Raw genomic sequence first — 25143 nt, 5'->3', positions numbered from 1 at the left:
ACGCTGGCCGCCACTCTTATACCTTGCGTCCCTACCCGATCCATAGTGTAATATATGTGTGATAAATGAATATGCATCAGTGTGCTAGATAATTAATGCATTAAAGATGAAAATGATTGTAAATAGACTGGTGGTAGTTAGCGATAGATTGGGGGTGATCAGGAAGGGTCTGCGGCTCGCTGGCCAACAATTACTGGGTATTAGGTACCGCTTTCTGGCCCTCCCAGTCCCGCTCCAGGCGCGCCAGCTCCTACTCTCTCCAAAACACCCATATTAACTTATTTTAAGTTTAAATATGCTCAAATATTATAATACAATTTGATTTATTTATATTTGAGAAGATATAGGTTATTACGCCATGTGAATAGACTGGGGATATGGGGGGACGGGGAAGGGGGATGGCTTGAGTAGGTGTTGAAACAAGGAGGAGGACGCGGTGAAGGAACAAGTTCCTTCACGCGGTGAAGGTGTAGTCTGCAGGTGGTGGTGGTGGGTCTTCATCAGCAGTGAAGGGGGTAACAAGGTAGACACTAATGATCAAATTCTGTCTTTGTTGTCGACCCAGGGCTTTGTTGGTGTTCCAACGCCGATTTGTCTTTGATGTAGCGACGAGACCTTTAGATCACTGTTTTAACTCTCTCACTCTCTGCCAGCCACTTGGGCGGTCCCACAGCCACGACCTCGCTTCTTGCAGGTCGGTATGTGGTCCCTGGTGGTCCATGTGGTCGGTGGCTCTTCCATCCCTCCGTCCTATCCCAGATCCTTGTCCTCATGTCCCTTCCAAGAGCTATACTGCCTAACTGGCTTAGCAATCTTTCCTGATATTTAACTTAACTCTCTTGCGTCATTCACACACTCTCTTGCCTGAACACATCTTCCGTTTGTCACATACTAGGTGAAAGCAGACTGCGTGTTCTCTGGCTGTCAGGAATCATTCGACATAGTTCCCTACATGTGACTAGTGCACTAGTAGGAGCAGCGGGCGGGAGCAGCGGGCGGGAGCAGCAGCCAGGTATTACCTAACTAACACAAAACTAAGAAAAAGAGGCTTCACAATGGCGAGATATCACCCAGGAGATTCCACAGGGGTCAGTTCTACGACCTATCCTGTTTCTGTCCAATCTGATGAAGTGATTCAAATCAGGTGGAATACGCAGCACCAGCACGGAACCCACACATTATTAAAGCGTGGAAAAAAACTTGATAAAAGTCAAGAGAGTTGCCATCAAGCGAGTGAAGGCTGGAGGGAGGGAGGGAGGGAACACGGAGGGCTGGAGGGAGGGAGGGAACACGGAGGCTGGAGGGAGGGAGGGAACACGGAGGGAGGGAGTGAACACGGAGGCTGGAGGGAGGGAGGGAGAGAACACGGAGGCTGGAGGGAGGGAGGGAGTGAACACGGAGGCTGGAGGGAGGGAGGGAGGGAACACGGAGGCTGGAGGGAGGGAGGGAACACGGAGGGAGGGAGTGAACACGGAGGCTGGAGGGAGGGAGGGAGGGAACACGGAGGCTGGAGGGAGGGAGGGAACACGGAGGGAGGGAGTGAACACGGAGGCTGGAGGGAGGGAGGGAACACGGAGGCTGGAGGGAGGGAGGGAACACGGAGGGAGGGAGTGAACATGGAGGCTGGAGGGAGGGAGGGAGGGAACACGGAGGCTGGAGGGAGGGAGGGAACACGGAGGCTGGAGGGAGGGAGGGAACACGGAGGGAGGGAGTGAACACGGAGGCTGGAGGGAGGGAGGGAACACGGAGGCTGGAGGGAGGGAGGGAACACGGAGGCTGGAGGGAGGGAGGGAACACGGAGGCTGGAGGGAGGGAGGGAACACGGAGGGAGGGAGTGAACACGGAGGCTGGAGGGAGGGAGGGAGGGAACACGGAGGCTGGAGGGAGGGAGGGAACACGGAGGCTGGAGGGAGGGAGGGAACACGGAGGGAGGGAGTGAACACGGAGGCTGGAGGGAGGGAGGGAACACGGAGGCTGGAGGGAGGGAGGGAACACGGAGGCTGGAGGGAGGGAGGGAACACGGAGGGAGGGAGTGAACACGGAGGCTGGGGGGAGGGAGGGAACACGGAGGGAGGGAGTGAACACGGAGGCTGGAGGGAGGGAGGGAACACGGAGGCTGGAGGGAGGGAGGGAACACGGAGGCTGGAGGGAGGGAGTGAACACGGAGGCTGGAGGGAGGGAGGGAACACGGAGGGAGGGAGTGAACACGGAGGCTGGAGGGAGGGAGGGAACACGGAGGGAGGGAAGTGAACACGGAGGCTGGAGGGAGGGAGGGAGGGAACACGGAGGGAGGGAGTGAACACGGAGGCTGGAGGGAGGGAGGGAGGGAGGGAACACGGAGGGAGGGAGAGAACACGGAGGGAGGGAGGGAGGGAACACGGAGGGAGGGAGGGAGGGAACACGGAGGGAGGGAGGGAGGGAGGGAACACGGAGGGAGGGAGGGAGAGAACACGGAGGGAGGGAGGGAGAGAACACGGAGGGAGGGAGGGAGGGAGGGAGGGAGGGAGGGAGGGAACATAGAGGAAGGGAGGGAGGGAACCTGGAGGCTAGAGGGGTTCGCTCCAGCCCTCCACCACAGCCTAACATCACCGCTCAACACCTAATATCGACTCATAATGAAGACCAAACATGAGAAAATTGTCTTGCCGTTCTTGCCACAAGCGAGGAAAGATGTGACGTGTTAAGATGACGTGTGACGTGCTGGGATGACGTGTGACGTGCTGGGATGACGTGTGACGTGCTGGGATGACGTGTGACGTGCTGGGATGACGCGTGACGTGCTGGGATGACGTGTGACGTGCTGGGATGACGTGTGACGTGCCGGGATGACGTGTGACGTGCTGGGATGACGTGTGACGTGCTGGGATGACGTGTGACGTGCTGGGATGACGCGTAACGTGCTGGGATGACGCGTGACGTGCTGGGATGACGCGTGACGTGCTGGGATGACGTGTGACGTGCTGGGATGACGTGTGACGTGCTGGGATGACGTGTGACGTGCTGGGATGACGCGTAACGTGCTGGGATGACGCGTGACGTGCTGGGATGACGCGTGACGTGCTGGGATGACGTGTGACGTGCTGGGATGACGTGTGACGTGCTGAGATGACGCGTGACGTGCTGAGATGACGCGTGACGTGCTGGGATGACGTGTGACGTGCTGGGATGACGCGTGACGTGCTGGGATGACGCGTGACGTGCTGGGATGACGCGTGACGTGCTGGGATGACGTGTGACGTGCTGAGATGACGCGTGACGTGCTGGGATGACGTGTGACGTGCTGAGATGACGCGTGACGTGCTGGGATGACGTGTAACGTGCTGGGATGACGCGTGACGTGCTGGGATGACGTGTGACGTGCTGGGATGACGCGTGACGTGCTGGGATGACGTGTGACGTGCTGGGATGACGTGTGACGTGCTGGGATGACGCGTGACGTGCTGGGATGGCGTGTGACGTGCTGGGATGACGCGTGACGTGCTGGGATGACGTGTGACGTGCTGGGATGACGCGTGACGTGCTGGGATGGCGTGTGACGTGCTGGGATGGCGTGTGACGTGCTGGGATGACGTGTGACGTGCTGGGATGACGTGTGACGTGCTGGGATGACGTGTGACGTGCTGGGATGACGCGTGACGTGCTGGGATGACGCGTGACGTGCTGGGATGATGCGTGATGTGCGTGTGTGTGTATTCACCTAGTTGCGCTTGCGGGGGTTGAGCTCTGGCTCTTTCGGCCCGCCTCTTAATTGTCAATCGATCAACTGTATTTTTTTCGACACACACACACACACACACACACAGGAAGCAGCCCGTTACCGCTGTCTAACTCCCAGGTACCTATTTACTGCTAGATGAACAGGGGGCATCAGGGTGAAAGAAACTCTGCCCACTTGTTTCCGCTTCCGCCGGGAATAGATCCCCAGACCCCTAGGACTACGAATCCCGAGCGCTGTCCACTCAGCCGTCAGGCCACTGAGTGTGAGTGTGAGTGTGTGTGTGTGTGTGTGTGTGTGTGTGTGTGTGTGTGTGTGTGTGTGTGTGTGTGTGTGTGTGTGTGTGTGTGTGTGTGTGTGTGTGATGGATACCCTCGCGGCTAGTATATTGTAATGAGTTGATGGTTGGCCGAAGGTACGGTAGCCCGATAGTGGAAATTGAGAACCCTTTGTGTATGACCAATCATCAGTAGGAGGCTACAAAGCGACCTCCGCCTCACTCACCACTTAGTCATCCTGGACTCAAAATGAAGGATTGGAGGACGAATGAACGGCGAGGACGGATTGGACTCCTTGTGGGAGGAGGCTCGCCATACTCTAACAATCTCCCACGCATCCCCCCATGCTCTCCAATCTTCTCCCATGTTTTCTTATTTTGTCGAACGCTTCCTCTAGTTTTCCCGTTCTCTATTTTCATCACATACTTTCCTATTTTCTCCCGCGTTCCAGTTTTCTCAAGTACTTTAATTTTTCCCAATGAAACGTGATTCTTTCACACTGTCGCCCTGACTTCCACAACCCCACACTAACTCCACCTGGCCATCCAACAGGTGACAACGCCTAGGAAGCGAGCGGCCATAGTGTTGGACAAGCTCATGTTCGCCTTGCAGAAGGCGCTTGACGACACCCCGGCCTCCCCTTCGTCAGGAGCCCCAGCCTCCTACCCCAGGACCAGGACCTACGCAGCAGGACCCGTAAGTCTTCAGTATTGTGCTCTCTGGATATATGTCTTTACGACAAATCCCTCTTGTATCAACTCATTACAATTTATTGTTTATTCTCACATCACCGTGAATAACAAACACACACACACACACACACACCACCACAATGGATACTAAAGGAAGGAAGGAGCAGAAGCACTATGCCTGCCACTTTCCATGATGTGTAACAAATCACTGGTAACAGGTGAACTGCAAAAAATTTGGAAGACAGCAAATGTAGTCCCGTTATACAAGAAGGGGGATAGACAGGAGGCACTGAACTGTTAGGGCCAGTGTTCCTAACTTGCATACCATGCAAGTTGATGAAGAAGATTGTGCGGAAAAAAGCTAGTGGAACATCTGGAGCGAAGGAACTTTGCGACAACATCAACATGGGGTTCAGGGATGGCAAGTCATGCCTCACAGGATTAATTGAATTCTACGATCATTCAACACAAATAATTCAAGAAAGAGAGGGGTGGGCAAACTGCATATTTTTTCATTGCCAGAAAGCTTTTGACACAGTACCACACAAGAGGCTAGTGTAAAAGCTGGAGATGCAGGCAGGAGTGAAAGGGAAGGTACTCCATTGGATAAGGGAGTACCTTAGCAACAGAAGACAGCGAGTCACTGTGAGGGGTGAGGCCTCAGATTGGCGAGACGTCACCAGTAAAGTCCCGCAGGGTTCAGTCCTTGGACCTATACTATTTCTGATATGAGTAAATGATCTCCCGGTGGGTATTGAATCGTTTCCTCTTATTGTTTGCTGAAAGGATTTTTGAGGAGGATTAAGACGGAAGAAGTTAGTATGAGGCTAACAGATGACCTAGACAGACTGAATGAATGGTCCAGCAAATGACTACTAAAGTTCAACACGAGTAAATGTAAGGAAACTAGGCAGTGGAAACAGGAGGCCAGACAGAAGATACCGAATGGGAGATGAAGTACTTAATGAAACGGACAGAGAAAGATCTAGGAGTTGATATCACACCAAACCTATCTCCTGAAGCCCACGTAAAAAAAAATAACATCTGCGGCGTTTTTTGCAATCAGGAACCTGTACAAGGAATCATTCAGAACTTTGTATACCACATATTTAAGAACAATCCTCTAGCATGCGGCCCCAGCATGGAGCCCGTACCTTGTCAAGCACAAGACGATGCTTGAAAAAGTTCAGAGGTATGCCACACGGCTAGTCCCAGAACTAAGAGGCATGAGTTACGAGGAAACGCTGCGTGAAATGCACCTCACGCCACTGGAAGACAGAAGAGTAAGAGGAGACATGATCACGACCTACAAAATTCTCAGAGGAATTGACAGGGTAGATAAAGATAAATTGTTTAACACGGCTGGTACGCGAACAAAGGGTCACAGGGGGAAACTGAGTACCCAAATGAACCACAGGGACGTTAGAAAGAACTTTTTCAGTGTCAGAGTAGTTAACAGGTGGAATGCATTAGGCAGTGATGTAGTGGAGGCTGACTCCGTACACAGTTTCAAATGTAGATATGATAGAGCCCAGTAGGCTCAGGAATCTGAAGATCGGTTGATCGACAGTTGAAAGGCGGGACCAAAGAGCCAAAACTCAACCTCCTGCAAGCACAACTAGGTGAGTACACCGACCTTTACAAAATGCAAATTAAACCAGAATGAACAGAAATCATTTTTCATGTGAGCATGTGTCTGGTTGGCGCCCTCAGTGTACACCCTCGACTTGCGCCTCACATTTACTGTCCTCTCACTCACCACCATACCTGTACACCTGAAAGCATCCTCACATCAAAAGTAATATCCGTTCATTTTTGTTTGAACGGAAATATATGTATAATATATATTTCCGTTCAAACAATATATATATATATATATATATATATATATATATATATATATATATATATATATATATATATATATATATATATAAATTATATATATATAATTATATATATATATGTATATATATTATATATATATATAATTTTTATATATAATAATTTATATATATAATATTTATATATAATTTTTTATATATATAATTTTTACAAAATGTGTGTGAATTAAAAATTTGTGTAACTAGCCTCACATTATTAAAATGAACAATGGGTTCAGTTCGTGAGCTCATTATGTGCCTCCATAACCCTTTCCACCATATCCACGGGTCAGGTGAAACAGGTCATAGTTACTTAACGTTACTGGTATCTCTTCCCTCTGGGTCAAAAAAGGCCCATATGGGTATTTAGGCTTATCGAGCCCCTCCCTCCCCCCCTCTCACCCTGGCTAAATATATGCCTTCCCTAGGATGCATCCCATAAGAATAGCCTAACTCCAGGGAAACTTAATTTTACTGCGAGGTGAAAAGATGCATCAGGTAAAAGAAAACGTACCAATAATGAATCTAAACGTTTCTTCCTACAGATGGATCTTCAACGGCGAGGTAATGGCGACGGGCGGCTGTACTGGAGGTGCTACTTCAACGCCGTCTCCTGCTTCTAACCTCCAAGCCTCCCTTAGGTCCACTACCCCAAGAATGTTTATTTGAAAATATGATCCAAGATTTTTGAGCCGAACGCTGTACCCAACTTCGTTTTAAAGGAACAGTTTGTCACCACACAATCATGGTGCGATGATTTGATTATTCATATGTAACACTGCGTTTATACAGGTTTAGGAACAGATTTCGATTAGTTTAATATTTGGTTTCTATGTGAAGGAAGGATACCAATAAATATACCACGGACGCTTAATCTAAAAGATGTGCCAAATGATACATGTTAATGACTTACATATAATAATATAAATTCTTACAACTTAAGGGGAACGTGATACTATTAACAAGTGAAGAAAACGGAGTGCATGTATTCCCAGTTGTGTCAGTTACTCAGTGTTCACCTGTCTATGTATTGTTTGCCACGCTCTCTATGTACATATATGCACCCATCAAGTGTTCACAACCAGCAACATCCTCGACGTTGTTAACCATTCCAGATGGCGTTTAAATTATTAAGGAAATAAATCCTTGAACGATTCATGCACGTTTTCTATAACCATTTTAGGGGAATGCATGAATCCAAATACAGAAGCTGATTTTGTTGTGGTACGACAGCTTAGTATATCAGTCATCAATTTGTATAGTGCATTTTATCAAGTTATTTAATTTAATTTAATACCAGGTCATACACTCTTTAATAAAATACAGAGAGTTCAATTGAATAGGCCTACATACAAGATGAAGATGGCAGGAAAGCAGCATTAGGCGTTGATCTATTCCAGAGCCCAGATGGTGATTTTTTTCTGAATCCAGGAAGTTGCCTCCAACGGCTCCAATGAATCTCTGCCCAGCAGGCAAGCAATGTTCGAATAGCTATGATTCAACCCTGCATCAAGGTCAATTGCCATCTGAATAGACACATTTACACTTTTTGCATTAATCTCCATCAAATATACAGGAAACATACAAAAATGAATACCTGTATAAATCAATTAATTTGCTCATAATCTAATATTTGCATATTCATCAAAGCGGCTTCCAGAGATGTTGAAAACATAGCCGCTAACTACAGAAAAGTATTAACTTTAATGCCCAGACAATATTTGTTCTTCATATTTAAACAAAACAATTAAATGTTTAGTCCCTCCACTTACGTGTTGCTTCCCTTAAGGCTACAGCTTTTAATGACAGTTCTTATTATTACTGCTCTGACATATCGATAGATACCCGGAAATAAAGATTCAATTATTCTAAAGTTGTCTTATTTTGTCCTGCTAAGATACAAGTGTCTTGTCTTGTCTCCTCCCTGCCCGTGTCCTCCCAGTCTGACCATGTCTTAGGTTGGACGAAAGCGCTAACTACTGCATCCTATGACCACAGATATAATTGAATTTATATAATTGAAGCAAATACAACTGGTAACAAATCTTCAATATGAAACTTAACCGGACCTACTCAGGCCAATGTGAGGTCAGAGAAACCGAATATCCCTAGAGAACAAGTCGAGTTACTCACAGGCCATTGTGTCACCACTTTTCCATCACAAACGCCGTGGTCGGACGCCGAGGACAGACTTAACCACTTGATGATGACACAAGAAACTTCCTTGGTCGGTCCTGAGACATTTCACCTGGCATAATGAAATTAAACCGCAGTAACCTTCCCAGGTTGTACTCGGGACAAGGCAGGGGTGTCCGCGCCATGTTTGTTTACGCTGGTTACGAAACAGAGAAGCCAGGGTTTGTTTCACAGGGATACGGATCAAAAACTGTAGTCTGGATAATCACGTAAATATTCCTAGGCCTAGTATAGCAGATATATGTACTTTATTGGGCCTCAGCTAGCGTGTATTAAGCCTAGAATGGTTAGATTATGTTAGGTTTTATTAGCAACATAAATGCAAAATCTTTTCCGGTTTGTTCAAATTCAATAATACTAAATTCTACTTTCTAATTTACCATTACGTCAATATATATACGATGGTCCACATCGGTATTATAAGTACTATATAAAGAGGAGATTGGGCTGCATATAACTTATTTATACCTATCAAATAGAATGTCTGCGTGTATGTCCGAGATTGGAGGGCAGGGCCCGAATTCAACAAGCATTTACGCAAAATCTTAGGCAGCTTTGTTTACATTTATTAAGCAGTTTACGAACATCAAAACTTCCCAGTCAAATGTTATTACTGTTATAAACAGTCTCCTAGTGCTTCGGAGTTCATAAATTATTCGTAAGTGCTTGCGTAACTGCTTGTTGAATCAGCCCCAAGCCTCACCCAAATTTGCGTAATGATTGTTGTGGAGTACTTGTCCAACACAGGTGGGTTGGCGGCGGTACAAATAAAATAAATGGTATAAATAACATAACACGGTCTTATAGCGATTCCCATGGCAATTTTGGCACTGGATACTGGGCTCATCCTCTCTTAAAACAAAAAAATTATGAAATTATTTTTCTTATAATCTTGTGAATAAACATTTTGTCCTGATTAGTCACGACAATGATAACAAGAAATCTACTCCATCGTAATTTGTCCTTAGCAAGGAAAATGCATTTTGATGTCAATTTTGATAATGTTACTCGCCCACACAGCCACGCTGGTCCACATGTTGACCTGTGTACAGAGAGACGACGAGATAGAGACAGACACACACAGATACAGAGACAGGGTCGACCAGGGTACCAAAAAGTATATATAAATAATTGATGGTTTATCTCTCGGAAATCCAAATTTTGTAAGGAGCAGCTGAGGCAATGAATTCATGAACATTTTCTTTGATTTACTGTCATTAGACGCTTTTGAGAATTACACCTATCATCACTGCTAAAATATGAACATAATGCTCGGCGAATATTAGCTAAAAAATAAATAAAATATCGAGATTCATATAATTTGAAATTAAATGTAAATATCTGCACGCTCACTAGGCTGCCTCATCTTCAACGAGTTATTGTCTAAATGAATTACAGAACATTATCAAAAAAATATACAGAAAAGTAAAGTGTAATTAAAACTTGTGATAGAATGTAAGCATACTATAAAGGCAACAATGACATGAGTACATATAAGCGAATCCTGGAATCGTGTCCAGTTTCTTCTGTGACATGAACAATGTAATGACCAGCTGGCCTTTAACACTACAAAATAAACAGTGACAATATGCAGACTGTTGCTTTAATAGTCGTGGTCTGTGAGGTCCACATTAAGATAAAGTGAGTGAAAGAAGATGCCGGGTGAGAATTTACCTGTTGGAGATGTTTTTGCGTCAACCCCCCGGTTTGATGCCTTCTTTTTGATAATTACTTACTTGCCTCAACCTGTGCTCCTGGTTGATTGTACACCGAGGAAGAAGGAGTAAAATATATGGATAACGATATAATAATAATGGAACGTGTCTATACATAATGCAACAAAGACATATGTTTATTGATGGAACAATTCGGTGCTTGATGGAGCCTGACAGGTCAGAGAAATATTTTTATTTTAAATTAATCAATGACGTCTATATATTAAGCACAATTTAACTTACTTACCTCTATCAATGTAAGAGGGCACTGAGCGTCAGGTTGGAGGTGATCATCTTCCAGGTTGAATGATAGATGAAGATTAAGCCTCCCAAGAGGTGGCACGGTCATGAATAGCTTGCAAATCTCCCAGGTAACTAGAATAATCTTAAAATGGTAAGACACCTTAGGAAAACTTAGGTCTAGTACTACGGCATAAAATCTCAGGCAGAACAGATGTTTCAACAGTTACAGCCCCGCTCCGGTGCCAGGTAAGTTCACTACGTGCTCACCATAGCCTGTGTTACTTGGAACGTTTTGTTCCGAATAGCTGAATATAAAACAACAACAATCTTTTCTGGCTGATCTTTTCTGTACCTACCTGTATATACACCTGAAAATGTCCAGCGTATTTAAGGATCGAAACTGCAAAAATTGAGGATGCCAACCCCTCTATAATCTAGAGTCTAGACCTTTCCTTTGGCAGTGTGGCTGGGAGAATTATATTTTTACACTGACAGGTTCCTCTTTTCATGGAGGAACTAGAAAAACAACAGTTCCTTGAAGGTTGGGAAAGGAGAGCAGAAAACACGCTTCTAAAGCTCTGGCTGGAAATAGCGCCCTTCCACCCCCCCCCCCCACAAGAACAGCCAGGTCGTTTGTTTTGAAAATTGTTATTTTTTTTAAATTGGTTTTACTATTTGGCCTCTTGTTGTATCCTGGTGAAGAGGTGTATGGGTAGCAGGGAGGAGCGAGATCCTCAAGAGTCTGAGACACGACAAAGATCATCCCTTATAAATGGCATAATAGAGACATGCCTTCATACAACGCCTTCAAATGTAACATAGCAACGATCAGGCCTCATCAATGACGTGACAAAGATCTGCCCTCGTAAATACCATAACAGAGCTGCCCTCGTGACTGAATTGTTTAACTACAACACGCTTCACCTGTGGGGCTCATGTCGCTGGGCATTTAACTGTTAATTATTTATTATACATAATTGGCAGCGAGTTTGTTCTGAATGTGCAAATTATACAAACTGATGAAACTGTAATGAACTTTTCAGAAGGTTTATAGTATCTGTAAATTGTTGCTCATATTATTTTATTTAAAAATTTGTCAACAGTTTAACATATACTGTCACATAGAGAATATTTTTTTTAGGACAAAGTGTGCCGTAGTGCGCATGCACGTACGCACGCACACACGTTCGCACGCACGCACGTAATGGAATGCATTAGGAAGTGAAGTGGTGGAGGCTGACTCCATACACAGTTTCAAGTGTAGATATGATTGAGCCCAATAGGCTCAGGAACCTGTATACCGGTTGATTGACAGTTGAGAGGCGGGACCAAAGAGCCAGAGCTCAACCCCCCCGCAAGCACAAATAGGTGAGTACACACGCACACACTAAAGGAGCAGGTTGCAGAAGCAAAATTCATTCATAAGTTTAAAGTATATATGATAGGGAAATAAGTCAGGGAACCCCTAGCCTCCAGTAGTGCATTAAACTACTGGCGTCTAGAAAAGCGGGGTCCAGGGGAAGAGAACTACCAGGAGAAAGCGCCGAGCCATTACGACTATATAGTACTTGGAAGGGATCAGGATTAGGATTTGGGATGGGACAGGGGATAGGAATGGTGCCCAAGCGGGATGCAAGAGCTAGTGCTAGATCCTACAGGCACAAATAGGTGAGTACGCACACACTACACCGGCATGGAATCAGCACCTTGTGAGACAAAGCCAAAATCGAAAAAAGTACAAAGGTTTGCAAAAAGATTAGCGCCAGATATTAGATGGTTAAGCTTCAAGGATACGCTAATGAAACTAAATCTCAAAACGCATGAGGGTAGAAGAATCAAAAGGGATATGATCATAACATACAAGATACTGGGGAATAGATAAGGTGGGCATGGATAGGCTCTTCAAATTGAGAGAAAGTAGGACAAAAGGACACAGGTTCAAGTAAGTTTATTGACATAATAAAATACCTCCCAAAAGGAAAGAGTAGCTTAGGCTATTTCAACCCTCGGCTATTTAAGGTCCCTCAAGCGACTCACAAATCCATACAGTACACAAATATTAATCACATATAATATTCCACATTCCACTAGTAATCACATGGTATACTGTGAAAGTCTTATTGATTATACTGCACCTGTGATTTTTTGTTTTGGTAGACTGAACAAGTTGGAGAAGGTACAAAATGAAGCCATGGGAATAATCTTAGGATACCCAAAAAATTCTAAGATTGATAAAATGAAGATGGAATTGAAGCTACATAGTATTGGGGGAAGGGTTAGAATTTCAGTGATAGGACACAGGTAGAAGCTGGAAACGTATATGGGCCGAAGAAATGTAAGAAAATAATCGTACCCTGTACGTTTAGTCAACAAACGGAATGCACGGAAAGACGTTGTGGACGACACCTCCATCCACAAGACCAGATTCGTCAAAGAATGTGAACGTCAAAATAGTTAAATTGTAAAGCAACAGGTACGACGAGGCTAGTAGGCGGGACATATAGAGCTTAGACATATAGACCTCACTAACCCATAGACACAATTAGGTAAGCACTTCCACCATCACTGCAAGTAAAACAGAAACAAGGAACACTTAGTGGGCCAGCCAGAGGCTTAGGGCCCGCGCAGGAATATCCCTGCACAAAATAAATAACCACAAAAAATACTCCACTGCCACCACCACACATCACCGCCATCATCACCACCACCACCTGGGTAACCCACATCCTTTGTCAATTATTTCCATCCTTATTGGTTGACTTCATTAATGTCCAAGTGAACACTAATGGCATACAATGTCATATTTATACATTCATGAATAAACCTGATCTCCTGCATGGACGTCATTTGACTAATTAAAGATTTACGTATATACCGACATTGTCACTGCTGTGTTTTGGAGAGTCTGGGTGCGCAGCCTAGCATCGATCACTTTACGAATGCTTTTCAGCAGATGTGTCCCTGTCTTGGTTTTTGGATAGACAGGACTTGGGTTTTGTGGTTTCTCCACGCATTAGATAGGAGCATGGAGAGGAATCCCAAATTTTGTCAAGAGTTTGCCTTGACAGATGAAATTTGTGAGTTGAAGTGTTATACAGCCTACAACCCTTAACTGATACACTGACCCTCTTCAGAGAACCAAGTATTAACGTGCTTTTGTGTAGGACAAAGATTATAATCTTGTGTAGGACAAGTTTATACCCCTCTGATATCCCAACACCTCCCTGATACCCTGAAGTCTTCCCAGATGCCCCTGACATCCCTCCCTGATACCCTAATACCTTAAAAGCTTCCCTGATATCCGTGACACCTTCCCGGATACCTTAATACCTTCCCAGATAACTTCCCTAACACCCTCTCTGATACCCCAACACCATCCCAGATAATTTACTACAGTCCCTGATCAACACTAGCACCATCTTTGACAACCCTAACATCCTTCCTTATACCCACCCCTAGCACCCTCCCTAATATGCCTATCACTCTCCCTGATACAACACCCTCAGTAAAACACAATCCCTCCCCCTCCCCCCCTCTCTCTCTCTCACACACAACGAATCTCATCGCAATTTTGAGGCATTTTCTGCACGAGTGTGTTGCTGGAAGGTCAGCCCAGTGGCTTGGCCGTCAGTCTAGGCGCTCGCCCCGCCGCCATTGTCCTTACATCCTCACTTACTTTTCCCTGGATAGGTTTTATATTCATATCGAGGACGATGTTAGTCCACCCCATTCACCTAAAATGAAGCAGCTTACAGTAGCAATGTGGTCGATCGCACAAATATGGACAACTTGGAAGCAGTTTATTTGCGTTGCTAACGAAACCTAAACATCCAAAGCCTGATACTCGCTATCTGAGGCCTAACATACTGCATATATGGGCTATACTAGAAATAAAATATTCCTAGGACTCCGGACTCAAAATATATCGGACTCAATAAAATTAATTTTAATAAATTTCCACTTGTCCATCACCTCGATGTGTGTACCCTGGTCCACATAGTTGCAAAAAACAGTACGATCTTACCAGGCGGCTGTTGTGTTTTTTATGTCGAGGCTGTACAAGCACGGGGGAGTGGGAGATGGGGCATGGGGAGGTGTCATGAACATAAATACTTGCAGATTTATTTTTGTTAACCGTATTTGAGGAGAAACGACCAGGAGACATGGGGAGGATCCTGACCTATAGGGACATGAGGGGGTCAAGCATCAGGGAACACGGGAGGGACTAGAACCAGTGATGGCCGTGGGGTGATGGGGGAGAGCGTGAGGTGATGGGGAGGGGAGCGAGATGATGGGGAAGGGTGGAGGGGTGATGGGAGGACGTGAGATGGTTAGAGCGTGAGGAGGGCATTGAAATGTAAGGGAGTGGGACAAGAAAGTGACGTGGAGAGGGGAGAAAGGAGCAGTGACGTGGAGAGGGGGAGAGCGGAGTGACAATACCATCAACAATGGCGACAGTTTCCGGCAGATCAGCCGCGCTTCCCGCCACCGTTGGCTCAATTATCCGGGGTCGCAGTCTGGAACTCATTAGCCTACCCCAGACCTATTGTACCCGCCCACGCTCCCAGCCTACGCCCACTCTCTCAAACCCACGCCCACCTTCTTGAACAACGTATACGTCCTCAAGTCACAACAATGCTTGCAACCCACGCACATATCTGCAACTTCTCACCGCGCGCGCAAGAGCAAGCGAGCGAGAGATATGGATGGATGGAGAGCGAAGGAGTCAGACAGATTCAAAGACACACAGATGGACATAGTATATAGACCAAAAAAACTGGAAAAAGCAAATACCGATAGATAGGAAACTGGAAGAGAAGATAAAAAAAAGTTGCAATATTTGAGAGGCTGTCATCGGTTCATATTGCCGGTGCTGATGACAAAGTACTCCTGGAATTTGCACTACAAAATTAATTCGTCCGATATTTTTCTGAATTGTGACAAATTGCAATTAGTGCGAAATTCTTCAGATTGTCAGTTGAAAATGTTCTTGTTTACTGTAAAGATGAATTTCTGGAGCTGAAGACTAATTCGGGAACAAGAGTGATGTTCGGTGAGAGAATCAGTCACAGTTTCGGCCCTTAACGCGCGACGCAAGCCCAAAATTCGCAGAGTTATCCGTACATTACTTCCATTTGTGTCTTTCTTGAGTAAGACTTTTCAGCTCTGTTGAAAGTGAAAATGAAACATTTAAAATAACCTGCGTTGTGCCTTTCCAAACACTTCTTATCGTATCCATGAACTGGAGATGTAAAATGTCACGGGTTTCTCTCCGACTGTAATCTTTATCTGAATAAACTGTAGTACAATACCCTGGCATTTTACTTAACTTTCACTTTATTGACGGTACTTCAGTTTAGCTTGTTAGTTATAAAGATAAAACCTGAAGAGAACGTTTTTTAAGATCCATCAACATTTTCTCTTGCTATTTAATTTGTTAAACTCTATAATAGTTTAGATAAATGCATATGCAGTGATCAGTTCTTCACCAGATGCGTTCCCTGGTCTGTGATGCACTAATATAGAAAAATCAACGACTTTCAATATTATGTATATTATTTGGAATGCAACTTTTGAGTCGCACAATCTTGGAAAAAGAGAATGAAATTCGAGAGTATAAAGGGGGTTCATTGGGTAAAAAAAATATTAAAGTTGAGAACCATTGATTTAGAGCCTACACCAAACACTGGAGTCTGAGGACAGGGGGGGGGGGTAATTAGTACTAATAGCATTAGTAATAGTAGCAAAATTAGTGTTATAATCTTGGACTTTAACCTCCAGATTTCTAATATTTAACCCAAACGTCTCACTAGAGCTTTTTGCAGTTTCGGGCTGCCAAGTGACACACTGGGAAGACGAACTAAATGGGCTGGTTAAGTTACTCTTCTTCACGTCTACAAAGGTAAGGTCTACCTTATCTTATAACATTCATCGAAAGTTAACAAAAACACTTTTTTGTTTTTATTTATAACATTATAGATATATATAAATAATTTATATATAAATTTACAAGTATAATTTAGCATCATACATTTTGCTGTTATCCATCTTTTGCTTTCAGCCTACATTAAACAGTACTCAACATCTCGCTAATTTCCGATTAAAAATAACTAGGACCTGGTAGTCAATACAGATTATTTAAGCGTGACATTGTGTGAGAGTATGTACGTGTGTAGATATATAAAGATTGATACATTATCTACATCCTTGGTATTTGATGTGGGATGGAATCGGTCCCAGGTATGGACCGATTCAAACTCCATCCGACACCTTAGTCCCAGGTTTCGGATGTAGTTTGTCGTTTATCTGGAATGGAATCCATTCCCGGTGTGGAATGTAGTCAGTCTGGTGAAGGATGGCGTTGGTCCTTAACGTGGGATGGGGTGGGTCCCTGGTGTGCGATAGAGTCAGGTCTTAATGTTGTACTGCACGCGGTGTTGACATTGGGTTGCTGGGCGAGAAGTAGTGAGAACTCCAAAATGAGACTGGGAGCGCTGGCAGCAAGGGATGACCAGGAAGGCTGCACTGTCACCTCGGCTGCCTGTAGGAAAGATGCATGTAAAGTATTAGATACCATCACGCCATGGACGTTGCCAGTTGCTGCATGAATTATGCTGGAGGGCATAATTCCATTTAAATATATAGTGTGTGAAGGTCTATTTCATCTAGTCGAGGTTTAGGCCACGGGTACAGAACTCAGCTTTGCATCACTAGACGAAAGGAACGCGGACTTTCACACACATTCACTACAAATGCAAGTCGCGAAGCTAGGCTATGGTCAAGAAAAGCCACGATGTGGCGAGAATGTGGGCACAAGAGGGACAATACGCACGTGCTGGAGGGCATATTGGAGGGCAGCCTCGCGGAGCCTCACAGCCCCGCATTTGTGGGCCAGCAACAGCATGTCGGGGGCGGTGGTGGGCGTGAGTTCGGCCGCCAGGTGGTTCTCGCACGCCCACACTAGGTCGTTCACCTTGTGACGCAGACCAGCTACCAGCAGTGGTCGTGCTAGACGACCCAGGTCGCTGCAATCACCTGCAATGATTCAGAACAAAAACTTTGGAAATAAGCACTACAATGGGCCATACGATGAGGATGCAATTTAGATAGAACCATTCCCCTCATGACAATTTGGAGCAATATTATGGAATGTACCCAAGAGGCAATAGTATCTTGGGTGCATCTGGGATGACCAAAGGAGCAAGTTTAATCCCACAGCATTACTCCAAAAATTTGACCAATATTATATGGGATATCTGGTCAAAATCTGGGATAAATTATAAGTTTGGAGAACATAAGAACATAAGAACAAAGGTAACTGCAGAAGGCCTATTGGCCCATACGAGGCAGCTCCTATTCTATAACCACCCAATCCCACTCATATACTTGTCCAACCCGTGCTTGAAACAATCGAGGGACCCCACCTCCACAATGTTACGCGGCAATTGGTTCCACAAATCAACAACCCTGTTACTGAACCAGTATTTACCCAAGTCTTTCCTAAATCTAAACTTATCCAATTTATACCCATTGTTTCGTGTTCTGTCCTGTGTTGATACTTTTAATACCCTATTAATATCCCCCCGGTTATGTCCATTCATCCACTTTTAAACCTCTATCATGTCACCCCTAACTCTTCGCCTTTCCAGTGAATGCAACTTAAGCTTTGTTAATCTTTCTTCATATGAAAGATTTCTTTCATATGGTGGAAATATGAAAATAGAACGTCAAATATGAAAGTAGAGAAATACAATCCGTATTCTAAGAACCTGCTAAGCTCATATCTTAGTACTTCTAGCAAACGCCTAACCATTAGGCTAATCCACTTTTAACGCTCAACATTAGATTAATTAAATGGTGCGAAATTTTATATTTGTGCGAGTAAAGTTGGTGGTTCAACTTAACTTTAAAGCTGTCAATATTGACGAAAAGTCAATACTTCCAGTAAACAATTCCTTAAACAGACTATGCAAATTATAATATTTTTTAATTATGACAATTACATAAACACTTTTCTTACCTATGTAAATCCACTCCAGAAGTTGCTGCGTGACGGAAGACGACATATTCACTTTAACAAACGCTTTCTTGGTGGGACTTTTCAAACTTCGATTTTCGAGTTGCTTTAGTGGTGTATTTGACTCGCCAGCGGGGAAGCATATGCCACGATCTGATGAAAGGGGTTCCGTGTGAAAGGTATCAGATGGTTCTCGATCATGTTTTTTTTCTGGAGCTCTGAGCATTCTCCTGCAAGTTGTCTCCGCAATGGAGGGACTAGGGGTGCTCGTCAGAAGTTTGCTTGGAGTCAAGAACCGCTTGCTAGGAGGGCGCGTGCTGGGAGACAGGGAACGCTTGGTGGGAGACAAAAGACGTTGGCTGGGAGACAAAAGACGTTGGCTTGTAGAAAAAAGATCCTTTTTGGGAAGCGTTGTAATTGGGAATCGGAAGTTTGCTGGGAGACATCGTGCTGTTATTTAGGCAGCGTTTGTTGTGAGTCATGCCAGGCTTGCTGGGTGTTCTACTAGGATTAAGACATCTAACAGGTGAGCCGGTGATAGTTGGCAATGAAATCACCTTTGCGTGTATGGTTGAAGGTCTTGAGATCTGCGATTTCCCGCATTTGGTGCTGGAAGAATCTGGCGACATCGAGGTTACTGAACGGTGTCTTGATGCTACTCCTTCAAAGGTACTGTCGAGTGGAATCTCTGCTCTTGTCAGGGAAGTCTTAGCTCTAGGCGTCCTCGTACCTGGAAGGGGTATTGTGCTGGCATTTTCGCATTCACGAGTCTCTATCGCAGACTGAAACTTTTGCAGGAGGTTCGAGCGGGTACTCAGTATTGCACAGTGAGCTGGGAGCCTCATGCCATCACTTGTTAATACTTCAATGTCACTGTACACTCCTGTCTTTTGTATTTTCATTAAGTGGAGAATTAGATCTTCCCGGGAATCCAGACCTTTAGCCACATCATTTTCACCGACCACAAAGCGTAGGTGAGCTGTCAGCACGTCGTCTTTAAGGAGCTTAAACACGTTCAGGGTCATCCTGGAAACTAGAATTCCCTGCCATTTCCAGCTACCATCGCTAGATCGTGCCAGCCTCTTCTCGTGCCGATCTTTCCCTTGAAGACGGCAATACACCTTGAAGTCAGGACGATTAATATTACATTGTCATACACTCCAGCGCTATTCCAATGTTATTGTTCATGGGGTCTTGGCTGGGATACACGTTTTCTTTCATAAAGAGATGTGAGCGTGGCCTGCCAGCTGGTTCGCACACCGTTCACAGACAGTTGGAAGTCGGTGGTGAAGGTTTCACCGAGCTCCTGGTAGGAGAACTGGGGAACGGTGAGAGTGTACATCACCTCAGCTGAGCTTTGCACTACCTCCATTTTTTTTAGATGTTCTAGACAACCGACAAAGATGAACTCTAAAAAAGAAAAACAAATTACTAATAAAACAAAAAACTAATAAATCAATACAGCCAAAGCCTATGGACATTAAAAAATTAAAGAACATTTAAATTACAGACTGGCTCCGGAGGCGGGGCTTTAGGAGTTGATATTCGACCATGTAGACCAGTACACAGCCGGGACCTCATGTAGACCAGTACACAGCCGGGACCTCATGTAGACCAGTACACAGCCGGGACCTCGCCTTACACATTGGTACACTCCCAGTTGTGTACTCACCTACGTGTGCTCGCACTGTCGACCCCACAACTCATACTAGTAATGTAAAGTTCTGAGGTTAGGTTATGATAAGAGTTACAAGTTACGAGCTAGATGGTGTTGAGATTGTGAAGTCGGATTGCGAAAGGGATCTGGGAGTTGTGATTAGTAAGAATTTAAAACCAAAGGATCAATGCGTTAATGTTCGTAATAAGGCAAATAAAACACCTGAGATTTATTAATCGAAGCGTTAGTAACAACACACCTGGTGTGGTTCTTCAGCTATATCTTGCTCTGGTTAGGCCCCATTTAGGTTATGCAGTTCAGTTTTGGTCGCCGTACTATAGAATGGATATAAATTCACTTGAACGTGTCCAGCGTAGGATGACAAAATTAATTCCCCAAATTAGAAATCTTTCATATGAAGAAAGATAAAGCATAAACTGGATAAACTGAAAGATAAACTGGGTATGGGGTGGGGGCCGGTCTTGGAGCGAGACATGAACCCAGCGATAGGTGACGTAAATGGGGATTTCGATGCGAATTCAATATATAACTTATTTAAGAATATTCTAAACAAAGCACAGGAACGTAGTATACCATACAAATTGAATAGATCGAATACTAATGACCCAAAGTGGATAACAAAGAATTTGAAGAACCTTATAGGTAAAAAGAGCTTGGTACAAAAGGATTAAAAATGGGGAGGTCACTTTAGAACAGGAATTCGTACAACTGGTTAGACATGTTAAAAAAGAGATAAGGAAAGCAAAAAGAAACTATGAAGTTCGTATAGCAGGGCAAGCAAAGACAAATCCTAAAGGTTTTTTTCAGTTATATCGTACTAAGACTAGGGAAAGGATAGGTCCATTAAAAACTGAGACAGGTCAAATAACAGATAGTGATGAAGAGACGAGTAGTATTTTTAATAAATATTTTGTATCTGTATTTACTAAAGAGGAACTTAACAATATGCTTTCAGCCGAACAAGTCTATGTGGGTGGGGACGAGGACAGGTTGACGAGTTTAACAGTTACCAGGGAGGATGTTCTTAAACAAATAGTAAAACTCAAACCAAACAAATCCCCAGGGCTGGATGAAGTGTTTGCCAGGGTGCTTAAAGAATGCAAAGGAGCAGCTTTGTGACCCACTGTCTACCATATTTAATAAATAAATAGAGTCAGGCAGAGTGCCAGAGTTTTGGAAAGTTGCTAATGTGATACCAGTTTTTAAGAAAGGAGATAGATCACTTGCGTCTAACTATCGACCAATTAGCCTAACGTCTATTGTGGGAAAGTTACTCGAATCTATAATAGCAAATAAAATTCGTCTTCATCTTTAAAAACAAATTAATAATCGAGTCGCAACATGGTTTTATAAATGGCCGTTCATGTTTAACAAATTTGTTATCTTTTTATTCTAGCATAGTTGAGGCAGTTGATAGTGGTAAGGATTGTGATGTGTAGCATTGTTGAGGCAGTTGATAGTGGTAAGGATTGCGATGTTGTATACCTTGACTTTAGCAAAGCTTTTGATACAGTGCCACATGAAAGACTGATTAAAAAAAATAGAGTCTCATGGTATTGGGGGTGCTATATTAAGCTGGATTAGGGCATGGCTATACCAAAGGAAACAGAGAGTTAGTATAAATGGAATCAAGTCAGAGTGGGAAAATGTTGTAAGTGGAGTGCCTCAAGGCTCTGTCCTGGTACCTCTGTTGTTTATAATATATATAAATGATTTAGATTCAGGTTTGAGTAGCAACATTTGCAAATTTGCCGATGATACGAAAATCGGTAGGGAAATTAATTCGGAGGAGGACTCACTATCACTTCAAGTTGATCTAGATAGGGTTTTGAAATGGTCAAAGGATTGGCAGATGCAGTTTAATGCTGATAAATGTAAAGTTCTGAGGTTAGGTAATGATGATAGAGTTACAAGATACGAGCTAGATGGTGTTGTGATTGCGAAGTCGGATTGCGAAAGGGATCTGGGAGTTATGATTAGTAAGAATTTAAAACAAAAGGATCAATGCATAAATGTTCGTAATAAGGCAAATCGGACACTTGGATTTATTAATCGCAGCGTTAGTAACAAGACACCTGGTGTGGTTCTCAAGCTATATCTTGCTCTAGTTAGGCCCCATTTAGATTATGCAGTTCAGTTTTGGTCGCCATATTATAGAATGGATATAAATTCACTTGAACGTGTCCAGCGTAGGATGACTAAGTTAATTCCCCAAATTAGAAATCTTTCATATGAAGAAAGATTAACAAAGCTTAAGTTGCATTCACTGGAAAGGCGAAGAGTTAGGGGTGACATGATAGAGGTTTACAAGTGGATGAATGGACATAACCGGGGGGATATTAATAGGGTATTAAAAGTATCAACACAGGACAGAACACGAAACAATGGATATAAATTGGATAAGTTTAGATTTAGGAAAGACTTGGGTAAATACTGGTTCAGTAACAGGGTTGTTGATTTGTGGAACCAATTGCCGCGTAACATTGTGGAGGTGGGGTCCCTCGATTGTTTCAAGCACGGGTTGGACAAGTATATGAGTGGGATTGGGTGGTTATAGAATAGGAGCTGCCTCGTATGGGCCAATAGGCCTTCTGCAGTTACCTTTGTTCTTATGTTCTTACCTTGACTTTAGCAAAGCTTTTGATACAGTGCCACATGAAAGACTGATTAAAAAGATAGAGGCTCATGGTATTGGGGGTGCTATATTAAACTGGATTAGGGCATGGCTATACCAAAGGAAACAGTTAGTATAAATGGAGTCAAGTCAGAGTGGGAAAATGTTAAGTGGAGTGCCTCAAGGCTCTGTCCTGGGACCTCTGTTTTATAATATATATAAATGATTTAGATTCAGGTTTGAGTAGCAACATTTGCAAATTTGCCGATGATACGAAAATCGGTAGGGAAATTAATTCGGAGGAGGACTCACTATCACTTCAAGTTGATCTAGATAGGGTTTTGAAATGGTCAAAGGATTGGCAGATGCAGTTTAATGCTGATAAATGTAAAGTTCTGAGGTTAGGTAATGATGATAAGAGTTACAAGATACGAGCTAGATGGTGTTGAGATTACGAAAGGGATCTGAGAGTTATGATTAGTAAGAATTTAAAACAAAAGGATCAATGCATAAATGTTCGTAATAAGGCAAATCGGCCACTTGGATTTATTAATCGCAGCGTTAGTAACAAGACACCTGGTGTGGTTCTCAAGCTATATCTTGCTCTAGTTAGGCCCCATTTAGATTATGCAGTTCAGTTTTGGTCGCCATATTATAGAATGGATATAAATTCACTTGAACGTGTCCAGCGTAGGATGACTAAGTTAATTCCCCAAATTAGAAATCTTTCATATGAAGAAAGATTAACAAATCTTGAGTTGCATTCACTGGAAAGGCGAAGAGTTAGGGGTGACATGATAGAGGTTTACAAGTGGGTGAATGGACATAACAAAGGGGATATTAATAGGGTATTAAAAGTATCAACACAAGACAGAACACGAAACAATGGGAATAAATTGGATAAGTTTAGATTTAGGAAAGACTTGGGTAAATACTGGTTCAGTAACAGGCTCAAATCAGCGATTTGTGGAACCAATTGCCGCGTAACATTGTGGAGGTGGGGTCCCTCGATTGTTTCAAGCATGGGTTGGACATGTATACGAGTGGGATTGGGTGGTTATAAATAGGAGCTGCCTCGTATGGGCCAATAGGCCTTCTGCAGTTGCCTTTGTTATGTTCTTATATATAAGAGTTGCCTCGTATATATAACGTAATGTCCTAGACAGGGTCAGTAACGTCTAGACGGGCCAGAAGTGTCTAGGACGGGCAAGAAGAGTCTAGACGGGCAAGAAGAGTCTAGACGGGCAAGAAGAGTCTAGACGGGCAAGAAGAGTCTAGACGGGTCAGTAGTGTCAAGACGGGTCAGTAGTGTCAAGACGGGTCAGTAGTGTCAAGACGGGTCAGTAGTGTCAAGACGGGTCAGTAATGTCAAGACGGGTCAGTAATGTCAAGACGGGTCAGTAATGTCAAGACGGGTCAGTAATGTCAAGACGGGTCAGTAATGTCAAGACGGGTCAGTAATGTCAAGACGGGTCAGTAATGTCAAGACGGGTCAGTAATGTCAAGACGGGTCAGTAATGTCAAGACGGGTCAGTAATGTCAAGACGGGTCAGTAATGTCAAGACGGGTCAGTAATGTCAAGACGGGTCAGTAATATTACCTTAGAGCAGCAATATCCACAAGGGGCCTTGATGAGGGTTGGTTATGGTTATACTCTCTGAGTATCCACGCGAAGCTTCACTACAACACACTTGCGGAGCAGCGACGTTCTCACACCACGGCTGGCAACTAACTGAGCGAGACCTCTACACCTTGCGACTTTTATAGCCGGGTTGAATATAACGACCATTACCCCGAGTCACTTAATCTCCACTAATCACCCTCCAAGTAATCTCTTAGGGTAGTCCCTAAGGTTACTGAGGTAAGCTACTTAACATGTGACTGAGGTAAGCTACTTAACATGTGACTGAGGTAAGCTACTTAACATGCTATTATCCCCGGGGCAAAAGTATAATTACATATAATCAACTGTAAACAGCTGTTACGCGGGTGGAAAAACAGCCCCGATCCAACCCGTCCTCGACTCAAGTCCATTACATCCAGCGGTCGACCCCACAGACGCATTCATAAATTTTAATATGCTGTTCATTCAAAACGGGAATATTCTCAAGT

At 44.1% G+C, this 25143-nt stretch overlaps 3 protein-coding genes across 3 annotated transcripts in view; 1 reads left to right on the top strand and 2 right to left on the bottom strand.

Annotated features, from left to right (window-relative positions):
- Positions 1–7724, top strand: part of AstCC (Allatostatin double C) — a 50224-nt gene extending 42500 nt beyond the window's left edge. The window contains exons 2-3 of the mRNA XM_045749271.2: positions 4546–4689; positions 7114–7724. Coding sequence (XP_045605227.1) covers positions 4546–4689; positions 7114–7191 — 222 coding nt within the window. The 3' untranslated portion in view covers positions 7192–7724. The remainder of the gene's footprint in view (positions 1–4545; positions 4690–7113) is intronic.
- The window catches only part of LOC123762643 (uncharacterized), a 90839-nt gene extending 82003 nt beyond the window's left edge, over positions 1–8836 (bottom strand). The window contains exon 1 of the mRNA XM_045749268.2: positions 8702–8836. The gene's annotated coding sequence lies outside the window, so the exon portion shown is untranslated. The remainder of the gene's footprint in view (positions 1–8701) is intronic.
- A 7832-nt stretch (positions 8837–16668) lies between these two features.
- LOC123762752 (speckle-type POZ protein) lies at positions 16669–24908 on the bottom strand. Its single transcript, XM_069332328.1, has 4 exons — positions 24632–24908; positions 18743–20149; positions 17555–17757; positions 16669–17263 (listed from the first exon to the last, which is right to left on the bottom strand). Exons 2-4 carry the CDS (start codon positions 18963–18965, stop codon positions 17063–17065), a joined length of 627 nt encoding a protein of 208 aa, XP_069188429.1. The 5' UTR covers positions 18966–20149; positions 24632–24908; the 3' UTR covers positions 16669–17062.
- Between the last annotated feature and the right edge of the window lie 235 nt (positions 24909–25143).

The sequence above is a fragment of the Procambarus clarkii genome, chromosome 27 (genome assembly GCF_040958095.1).
Source record: "Procambarus clarkii isolate CNS0578487 chromosome 27, FALCON_Pclarkii_2.0, whole genome shotgun sequence".
In the NCBI taxonomy this organism is placed as follows: Eukaryota; Metazoa; Arthropoda; class Malacostraca; order Decapoda; family Cambaridae; genus Procambarus; species Procambarus clarkii.
This window is presented reverse-complemented; position numbering and strand designations above follow the sequence as displayed.